Genomic DNA, 10,864 nt, shown 5'->3' with positions numbered 1-10,864 from the left:
TCTTCACCTACAGCCTTTCACAGGCCTGTGTAAGGGGCTCCGGGCACGAGGAGCGCATGCAGTTCCCAGGCTGACCAGAGGGTGCCTGTTCCCGAAACAGCTTCGCTCACGCCCGAGCGCCCACTGCAGGGCCGCCCTGTGTCTCCGGGAAGGGGCGGCCGGGAAAGCGGGCTGTCCAGGGCCTCCAGGAGTTGGGCTCCCAGCCAGGGGGCGGGACTCAGGCTACTGGTATAAGAGAGGAGCGCCACTGCCCTGGCCACAGTGCTGAAGCTGGACCTGGAAGCAACGGACACTGAACTCGCAACTCTTGACCCGGAGTGACTGAGGAAAAGGTCTGATTTCTCTTTTGCTTATTAGTACCAATGAATGGAAGGCGAGGCGGGTTTGTGAGTGCGCGAGAGGTCGGTTCAGACTGGCCTGGGTGGTAGGCGCAACGGTACCCTCAGAGGGCCCGGGGAAGGGGTTCCAGCCATATCTCCAGGGGTACCAAGTGCGCAAAGTCAGCAGTTTATCTCTCCTGCAGGGGCGCTTCTTCCTGCCACTCCCAGCCACAGACTCCGAAAATGCGGCTCCTGGGAAAACTCCGCACCTCCGCCGTGGGCAGCGCAGCTCCGGAGCCAGCCTTCTCCAACGTGCTCACTCCGGGACGCATCCCCGAGTTCTGCATCCCGCCGCGGCTGCCCGCACCCTGCGCGCCCGATTCCCCGCCCCCGGCCGCCGCTGTGCCTCGGCGGTGCGCTGCCGAGCCCGACCTGTGGCCCCGAGGAGCTAACGACGGCGCTGGGCACACGGACTGGGACCCGCGCTCGCAGGCCGCGCTCTCGCTGCCCCACTTGCCCCGCGCGCGCACCGCCTACGGCTTCTGCGCGCTGCTCGAGAGCCCGCACACCCGTCGAAAGGAGTCGCTCTTCCTCGGGGACCCCGGAGCCGCCACGCTCCTGCTGCCGCCCGCCGCCCGGTCCGCGCTCCGCGCTCGAGCCCACACCTACAGCGGCAGCGGAGGAGGAGACGCCCCACTCGGGGTCCCTGGCGGAGCCCCTGCCCCCGCGAACCCCGAAGACACCCTCCCGCCCCGGAACTCGCTCTCCCTGCGGCCCCGCGGCCACCGCCTCCTGCGCGGCCCCGAAGGGCTGCTGAGCCGCGCGCTAAGGGCCCGGAGGAGCCGTGGCCTGGCCCGCGCCCGCTCTGTGTCCAGCGGGGACGAGGGCGAGGAAAGCAGCGCAGGCTCGGAGGAGACCCTCTCCGCGTCCCCTCCGTCGTCCCCCGGCCCGCGGCCTGAGCTCCTGGAAGCCGAGGGCACCGTGACTCTGGGTCGCGCCGGCGGCGCCCTGCGCCTGGCGGCAGAGTACAGCCCGGCCAGCGGGCGCCTCCGCATCCGGCTGCTCCGCCCCGAGGGCCCGGCCGGAGGAGCCGCCGAGCCCCGCGCCGTCGGCTGCCGCGTCAGCCTGGTCCTGCAGCCTCCGGGCAAGACGCGCCAGCAGCGCAGCGCCGTGCTCCGGCGGAGCCGCAAGGCCGCCTTCGACCAGGACTTCTGCTTCGACGGGCTCTCGGAGGATGAGGTGCGCCGCCTGGCCGTGCGCGTCAAGGCCGAGAACAAGGGCCTTGGCTGGGAGCGGGGCCGCCTGCTGGGCCAGGGAGAGCTGCTGCTGGGCTCCCTCCTGCTGCTCTGAGGGCGCAGGCCCCAGGCTCTGCCCGCTGGGGACTCTCGGACACTGACAGTGTTTTGTACAAAATAAATGTTATTTATTCATTTTTTTCTATTTATGATCTTGTTTTTATTGATATTTTATTTCTTAGATGTCTGCTTTTGTCACTGTTTGATAGGGAAGTAAAAAATGATGATGCTGTCCTCTATTCACAACATCCAACCCCCTCTTCCAGACTGGAAGAGAGAGAAAGGAATGACACCCCATCTGCATTGCTTTTTCTCCCTGCTTTATATGAATACCAAATGATTTATGGGTTTAAAAATAAAAGTTATTCCATCAGGATCATGCCCAACGCTAAGATTCGTATGCAGTTTTACACATTTGTTCATTCGTGCACACACGCACCAGAGCCACAGACCTATAATAAGGAAACCTTTCCCATTAAGAAAGAATAGGATTCTTTTGAAAGTGAATCTTCAAAAATTGCTGAGGAAAAGGAAAACGAAGTGAAGGATCTTATGATGGATGGTCATGCAGGGAATAGATATTCCTGGCATACCCCTGTTCCTTCTCCAGGAGCGCTGGGAAGTCTTGCTATTTCAGAACAGAAATCTTTCTTGCTTCTGTAAGCAAGTTGATATTTTTGTGGCGTTATTTCCACCTAGCTATGTATCTAAATTACATAGTAATTAATGGCTTTGCCATAGCATTTCCCAGATGAAATGTAAACATCTGTTTTTTTGAACACTGAGTTCTAAGAGTGTTTTTAATTCAATTTATTTTCATTTGTTGATTCTACAAATAGACCCGAGTCCACTAGAACCTGATTATACCCAAGAGGGTTTGCCCTTGACTATAGGCATCTATGTATGGTGTGGTAGAAAGCACAATGGGTGGATTTTAAACATAATTTCTAAATGGACAAATTAGCTCTTAGAAAGCTAATCAAATGACTTCTGAATTTTAGAAAATACCACCGAGGTGACTTGTCTGAAGCCATATAGCTAGTGACTGGCTGAGCTCAGGCAAGAACCAGTCGTCCTGACTTCTCCAGAGGACTAGCCTACCCTTGTTCTCTCATTTAACAGCTATTTGTTGAGCCCTTACTCTGTGACAGGCACGGTACTAAGCCCAGGAGATGCATCTATGAACAAGACAGACAAGGTCCCTGTTTTCCTGGGACATCATTTTAGTAGGGATAGCCAAACAATAGCCAAGTTTTGTTATTACGGATTGTGGTGACTAGCATGAAGACAATAAACTAAGGAGGGTGACAGAGACTCTCTGGGCAGAGGAAGTGGCAGGTTGGATGCTCTTAGAGATCAGAAAGGTCTCCCTAAGACCTGAGGAAGGCACTTAATCTATCCAAACAACCGCTTAATGTGTCCAGGTGACCCCTTAATACACCTAAACAAGAATTCTTGGTTTTCTCCTCCCAAATCTCCTCCTCCCTTAGTCTTCTTTATTTTTGTAAATGGCACCACCATTCTCCCTTTCATGAAAACCAAGAACCTGTAATTGTCCTTAATTTTTCTTGCACATTCCAGTTTTTCAGGTGTAAATGTTACCTCCTTGGAGCATTCTCCCCTGGCCATCCTATCTGAAAACAGCACCATTGTCACTATCAAGCCTTTATTCTTCACAGCGCTTATCACTACCTGACATTCTATTATACACTTTTGTTGTTGTTTTTTTATTTATTTATTTTCTCTTCCACTAGAATGTGTGCTTTATAAAAGTAGGAAGTTTGTTTATTTCTAGTGCCTAAAACAGTCTGGCATATAGTCAACACTCAGTAAATATTGAGTATAAGAAGAGATGAAATAAATAAAGAGTAGAGAACCTAACACCAAGCCTTGAGACAAACTAACATTTAGAAATTCAACAGTGGAGGAAAAGTCAGTGTAGAAGAAGCAGCAGCAGCAGTGAGGCAAGGGAAAGACCAGGGGAGTATGGAGTCATGGAAGCCAAGATGAAGTATTCCAAGAAGGAGAGGGTGTTCAATCCATTTAAATCCTTCAGGGAAGATGAGAACACTGGTATTGGCAAGGTGAAGGTCGGCAGTGAAGTTGTCAAGAGCAGTTCTATGAGAGTAGTGGCAACAGGAGCGAGACTAGAATGAGTGAAAATGTGAATGGAAGGCGAGCAAGTACAGACAAAGTTTTGAAAAAAAAGAGGAGAGAAAAAGGGCTGTAGCTGCAAGAGAATACTGAGTCAAAGAGATTTATTTTGTTTTAATATAAAAGAATCCAACACATGTTTGGAATACTAGTACAGAGGAAGATATTGACAACGAAGAGAAAGAAAACCAGCAATAATTGTAGGAGCAATTTTTTTGAAAAGCAAGAGAGTGTCCAGAACATATGTGGGTAGAAGCAATGATCAAGAACCCATATCCATATCTTGTTCCATGTCTCTACTACATATCATCCACAGTATCAGTCCATCCTGAGGCAGGTCCCTCTTGTAGTCCCATGATGTTGGCCAGTAACAACTGTGACTACCCCATGATTTCTCATTGGAGTCCAAGCTGGAGAGAATGCCTTGTTTCTGCAATCACACCCATGACACTAAAGAACAACTTACCCAGAAGGCCCCAGCAAGTTCTCTGTATAGAGTAGTCTCCCCTTATCTATGGTTTTGCTTTCCATGGTTTTGCTCTCTGTGGTTTTAGTTACCCATAGTCAACCACGGTCTGAAAGTATTAAATGGAAAACTCCATAAATAAACAATTCATAAGTTTTAAATTGCATGATGTTCTAAGCAGCAAGCATGATGAGATCTCCCATTGTCCTGCTCCATCTTGCCAGGACCTGAATGAATCATCCCTTTGTCCCACGTCCTGCCCATTAGACACTTAGCAGCTGTCTTGATTATCAGATCACAGTATTTAAGTGCTTGTGTTCAAGTAACTCATATTTTACTTAATCATGGCCCCAAAGCACCAGAGTAGTAGTGATGCTGGCAATTCAGATATGCCAAAGACAAGCCTTAAAGTACCTCCTTTAAGTGAAAAGGTATATATGTATAGGAAAAAACATGGTGTATATAAAATTTGGTACTATCCACAGTTCGGGCTTCCATTGGGAGTCTTGGAACATATCTTTCTGCAGACAATATTTTATTGGCCCATGTTGGGTTGCAATCCCAATCATGAACCATTCCCTTAAAGGGGAACAGTGTTAGCTTTACAGTTATAGGGCCTATCTCTGTAGCTGAGTGCAAGATCAGTGTCTACTGAGGCAGATGCTTCTTTTGTTAGGAAGTAAGAAAAGGGAAATGAAGTGGAGCTTTAGAAAGAGCAGGAAGTCTGAGGTCAGAAGGACCTAGCTTAAAATCTAGACTCTACTACCTGGTATGGTCTTGGCAAAAACACTTAACTTCTTTGAACCTCGGTTTTGCCTTTTCTAAAACACTGGGTGTGGAGATGGCAAGGGTTATATAAGATAATTGCATCTAGTCTCAGCAAGATTCACAGTAACAGGGATAGGCACCCTTTTGTTCTCAAATATGCATTGAACATCCCCTCTTTAGCTCATGCAGATGAATATAATTTTGCTGAATGGCTTTTATGTGTATCTGTGGTTCTAGTCTTAAGTCTGTACAAAGGGCACTCTACTGGGAACATACTTGGGTGACTGCACTAAATGACACAAACACAGAATTACATCTTTCCATTCTACTGGTTTTACACTTCAGACTCCATCTGCCATGTTCCAGAGAGAGAGGGAGAGAGAGTGAGAGAGAGGAACAACCGCTCAGCTGCTATGTGCTTCTAAAACCCAATCATCACTATGAGAAGTTTTTCATCACTTGTGAACATCAAAACCTTGATAAGATATCCTCATGTAACCAGACACTAATATTTATTCTGACAGGGAAAATCCATATTTTATTTTATTTTATTTTATTTGGCAAAAAGAATAGGATTTATTTGCCAGACTGGTAACAGTTCCTGATTTTAAAAAAGAACCAATGTCTCCTATCTTCATCCGTCTGTTGGGATCAGTGCTTCATTTGTCCGAACTGTCTATGCAGTGCCTGGGTCGTTGTCTCTTCCTCCTCCTGGTCACTTGGACTAGAGCCACCAGAGCTTCCTCCATCATTCAGTCTGCTCTGCACTGCCCTCTTCCATGATCAAGTTTTTTACTTATAAATAATGTGAGGTTTACAGAACAGTTACCAAAACAGAACAAAGAATTCCCAGAGACCCTTCACCCGGATTCTATAAATGTTAATATTTTACCATAGTTGTTTATATGATTATAAAGTTCTTTTATTTAGGAACAAAAGGAGCACTTTAGTGTATGTTTTCTAAAAGTAAAGATATTTTCTTTCATAATTCTCTTACAAAAATTGGGGAATTAATATTCATTCAATACTATTAGATAATGTACAGATTCTATTCAAATTTTTTAAATTGCTGAATAATGTTTTGGGTGTTTTTTTTTTTTTTTTTCTTTTAGGAAAAGAAAGTCCTAGATCACGAGTTGCAGTTAATTGGCATGTCTCTTTAATCTTCTTTCATCTTGGGCTTTCATGATCTTGACATTTTTTATAAGTTCAGGCTAGGTTTTTTTCACAGCACATTGAGATTTGTCTGACAATCCTTTAGTTTGGTTCAGGTTATGCATTTCTGGCAGAAATACCACAGAAGTAATGTGCCTTCTTAATGCATCGTATTAGAGGCACATATATCAATTTGTTTTATTACTAGTGGTGTTAACTTTAATTGATTAAAGTAGTGGTGCTTATCAGGTTTCTCCACTGTAAACTTATTATCTTAATCTTTAAAATTTTTTTTTTAATCCTCACCCAAGGATATTTTTCCATTTATCTTCAGACAGAATGGGAGGGAGGGTGGGAGGCAGGGGGAGAGAGAGAGAAAGAGAGAAACATCGATGTGAGAAAGACACATTGATTGGTGGCCTCCCGCAGGACCCCTGCCAGGGCCAGGGACTGAACTGAAACGAAGGTATGTGCCCTTGACTGGAATCGAACCCAAGACTCCTTGGCCCACAGGCCAATGCTCAAACTGCCGAGCCAAACTGGCCAAGGCTATTTTCCTCTTTTTAGTTAATAAATCTCTGATGAACTTCAGGTCATTGGGGAGAAGTGGGAGAATACTCAAAACAAACTAGGGTTTTATCATCACTAACTTTCCTTCCCCCATTCTTCCTTTAACTTTTCATGCTCTACATAAGAGGATGTTCTTTCTGGGTGTCAGTCTCTAGACTGACAGTGAATAGTCACAGATTTCTATCACACTATAGTTTATTATAGGAGGTCCTTGTTTCCAAAACTCCCTTAACTTAAAAATTAAATTCTGTTAAAGTAAAGAAAACCAATCAACCAAACAAAAAACTCAGACTTGATGTTGTTAATGACATGGGGGGAAAAAGAAACAAGATTAAAGTTTGTGTTTTAACTTTGGTTTTGACTTACTATAAATTATTAAATATATGACTGAATTATATGTCTCCAGAATTTTAACAGTTCACAGTAGAGAATTTGGATGTGGTGCAGTTTAGATTAAAAACAAATCGTTCAGAGATATTGATTAAAGGATATAGACTTTCAGTTGTAAGATGAATAAGTTCTAGAAACCTAATGTGCAGTGCAGCATGGTGACTGCAGTTAATACTAATATATTATATAAATGAAATTTTCAGAGGAAATATATTAAGTGTCCTCACCACACACACAAAAGATAGTAACTATGGGAGGTGATGGGTTCATTAATTAGTTTGATTGTGGTAATCATTTCACAATATATACATATATATCAGGCCCTGGCCAAGTAGCTCAGTTGGTTAGAGTGTCATCCCGATGTACCAAGGTTTCGGGTTCCATCTTAAGTTAGGGCACATACGAGAGTCATGATGAATGCATAAATAAGTAGAACAACAAATCGATGTTTCTCTCTCTCTCTCTCCCTCTCTCCCCCCTTCCTGCCCCTCTTTCTAAAAAAAACAACAAACCAATAAATATATATCAAAACATTACATTGCACACCTTAAATATCTACAATTTTTATTTGTAAAAATGAATAAAAAAATTTTAAGTGACAGCTCAAAACGACTCTGATTTGTCTCATGGGACAAATGCCCAACTCATTCTCATTTGATTATCTTTTTTCTTTCCCTGGGGTCAAATTAGAGTCATTCTGAATTTATCCGTGGTTGCTCTAGAATCCCTCAGTGCACATTTCAGGCCCATCCCAACACTGTGGCGAGCAGGGCTATCAGCTGCTCTGAAAAGGCAGTAAAATCAGGAGAAAATCAGTCTCTGCAGATGGACAGAACCTGGTGATACATAACATAAATATCATTGCTATATTGGGATGATGGGATTGGGTCATGGATTTTTTTATTCAAAATATTTTTCAAAGTTGAATTTATAGTTAAAAAAATAAAAACACTGCACTGTACTCGATTTTATAGAGATCTGCATGACAACATGAAAGAATTACCCTTGAGCAAAGTACTTAATCTGGATAAATCTCAGTTCAACCGACATTACAAGATTATTTTAAAGATCAAAGGAGATGAAGGTGTGTCCGTAATCACCTGGAAACTTAAGCAGAGGGCGCTGGGAGTAACTGTGAGCTGCCAGGGGCCTCCCTCGGTGTAGCAAGCAGAGGGAAAGGTGAGAGGCAGCATCCTGGCAACAGACTGGTGGGGACTTGGCACTTAATATTAGTAACGATGATGATGTTGTTAATTACTAACATTTATTGTGTATTTCTTATTAAGGCAAATCCAAGGACTTTACATGCATAGATTTCTTTCATCCCCACTTATGAGGAGAAAACTAAGGCTCAGAAATCAAAGCCTAGTTTAAAAAATTTTTTTTTTCTTTATTGATTTTTTAGAGACAGGAAGGGAGAGGGAGAGAGAGATAGAGAACATCAATTAGAGAGAACGTTGATTGGCCACCTCCTGCATGTCCCCCACTAGGGATCAGCCCGAAACCTGGGCATGTGCCCTGACTGGGAATCGAACCAGTGACCTCTTGGTGCATTAGTTGACTGAGCCACACCGGCTGGGCAAAGCCCAGATTTTTAAGTGAGGCAGTTGCAGAGCTGGGCCTATAACCCAGGTTGTTCAAGGTCCTGGTTAAAAGCATGGATTTGGAATTGAATTGTCTTCTATTTATGAGCCATGTGACCCACAGAGGTTTACTTTTTTCCCTGTGCCTCGGTTTCCTCATATTGAAATAGGGATGTCATATCATCTACTTTGGAGAATTGTTAATTCTTGTGAAGATTATATCGATTAAGGTGTAAAATACTAGCCTATTCCGAGCTTTTTGTTTACAGATATCAAGCACCTGGTCATATTGTCCCCATTACACCAAGGCTGAGACCAAAAGACATCTGAGGAACCCAGATCCGAGTGGGACCTCATTCTTAGCTGGAAGTCTAGATGTCCGGCTCTTCTGCGTGACTTGGTCCAAGGTGGACTTCTGTTCTGGCCCCCGCCCCGTCCAGTGTTGACCTCCACCCCCTGACTCAGGTAACTGGGACCTGCTCTGCCGGACCTGCCTGCTGTGGAGAGGCTGAGGCTCATTCTGCCAGCCTGTCAAGGGCCTGGCCCTGGAGGGGTCACCTGGGCCAGGGACTGCGGCTCTCAGTTACATGAGTGAGTTACGAGGAAAAAGCCTCTATGTGCTCCCGAAACTGTTTGCATCAGGACCTCAGGTGACGGGGCGGGGCCGCCACGCTGGGAGAAGAGAGGTGGTTGCTGGAGAAGAGCCCTGAGCTAGGCGAGGGGCCGGTGTTCATCTATGGAGGGTGTGAGACCACTCGCCCCTCCTCAAAGCAAGCGGGGAAGAACCATGCACTGGAGTGAGTTTCACCCCAGCGTCTCAGCAAGGAAGGCTTGTACGGCGGCTCCTGTGGGCAATAGGACAACGCTTTTGCTTCTGGAAGTGAGGGCCTCTGAGAAAGAATGAGGGCAGGGCCAGGGTCTCTCTCAGACTCCCGGCGCAGAACCAACCCTGGCTTCAGAGGAAGGCTACGGTTTTCCTCACTCCCCTGTGCCAGGTCAGAGCCTGTGTGGAGGTCTTGTCAAACCCCCTGTTAGGGATGGGCCCTAGATGTCCTGGTGGGCGGGGCAGGGGAGGCCAAGCTGCAGCTGGACCATGTAGCCCATACCCAGAGCTGCTTGGGAGCAAAGAAGGGCAAGCGGGCCCGGGGCCAAGGGCACTGACAAGGGTGGTGCACGCGGACCCGGAAGTGAAAAGAGGAGGCTGACAGGCAGAGCGAAGGAGGCCAGGGGCAGCTGTGTCTGGGTGCGACTGTCAGACGATATCATCAGAGTAAAGGATGAGAACAGGAAGGAGAAGAAAGTGTGATCAGGGATAAGATCAGGACTCTGTTGAGATGGACAAGTATTGGCACTGCTGGAGGTTTGATTTGGGTGGGGTGCTGCAGTTTTAAAAAGTATTGTTATTATGTATCAATTCATCTGAGAACAAGGCATTGTTGGAAAGGCTTTAAAAAGATATTTTTCCTAATGGCAACCTATTCCTACTTTGCAGGTGAGCAAACTGAGTGACAGTGAAATCTAGTAACTTGCCCAAGGTCACGTGACTAGGAAGGCGCAGAGCTTAGGGGGCGGGGAGGGGAAGCTCTGGGCATCGGCTCCTCTCTGGAGACCAGACGGGAGGGCCGGGTCGGGGCAGGTGGGGTGAGGAGCTGAAGGACAGTGAGATGGTAAAAGAGAGAGGATTTGAAAACAAACTTCGTTCATCTCATGGCATTTTTCCAGGCACTAGCGTGAAAAGGTAAATCCTGCCCGTGTCAAAGCTTAGAGAGACTGTCCTAAGCAGTTTACCCTACACTGGGAATCAGAATTTTATTTTATTATTTTTATTTATTTATTCTTTTTTTGTTTTTTGTTCAGATAGAGTGGGAGAGAGAAAGAGAAAAACATTGACGTGAAAGAGACACATCGAGTGGTCGCCACCCGCACGACCAACCAGGGCCGGGGACAAACTGCAACCGAGGTACGTGCCCTTAGCGGGAACCGAACCCGGGTCTCTCTGGACCGCAGGCTGACGCTCCAACCACTGAGCCAAACCGGCCAGGGCGGGAATCAGAATTTTATCTGAAGATGGATATCTTAAGGGCGCTTTAAAATCAAATAAGAAGTAGCTACTTTCTTTGAAAGGAAACACATAACACTCTAGTGAGCAGAAGAAGAATATAA

The 10,864-nt window shown here is 46.2% G+C and overlaps 1 protein-coding gene across 1 annotated transcript; it reads left to right on the top strand.

Moving 5' to 3' along the window:
- Positions 1–269: 269 nt before the first annotated feature.
- LOC118619852 (C2 calcium-dependent domain-containing protein 4A-like) lies at positions 270–1,670 on the top strand. The gene is made up of 2 exons (XM_036246645.1): positions 270–332; positions 524–1,670. Exon 2 carries the CDS (start codon positions 564–566, stop codon positions 1,668–1,670), a length of 1,107 nt encoding a protein of 368 aa, XP_036102538.1. The 5' UTR covers positions 270–332; positions 524–563.
- Positions 1,671–10,864: the final 9,194 nt, after the last annotated feature.

This window comes from Molossus molossus, unplaced genomic scaffold, assembly GCF_014108415.1.
Source record: "Molossus molossus isolate mMolMol1 unplaced genomic scaffold, mMolMol1.p scaffold_m16_p_1, whole genome shotgun sequence".
In the NCBI taxonomy this organism is placed as follows: domain Eukaryota; kingdom Metazoa; phylum Chordata; class Mammalia; order Chiroptera; family Molossidae; genus Molossus; species Molossus molossus.
The sequence above is the reverse complement of the archived record's forward strand: the minus strand, read 5'-3'. Positions and strand labels throughout refer to the sequence as shown.

Coding starts and splice junctions, on each gene's coding strand:
- LOC118619852 (XM_036246645.1), top strand. CDS start 564: ATGCGGCTCCTGGGAAAACTCCGCACCTCCGCCGTGGGCAGCGCAGCT.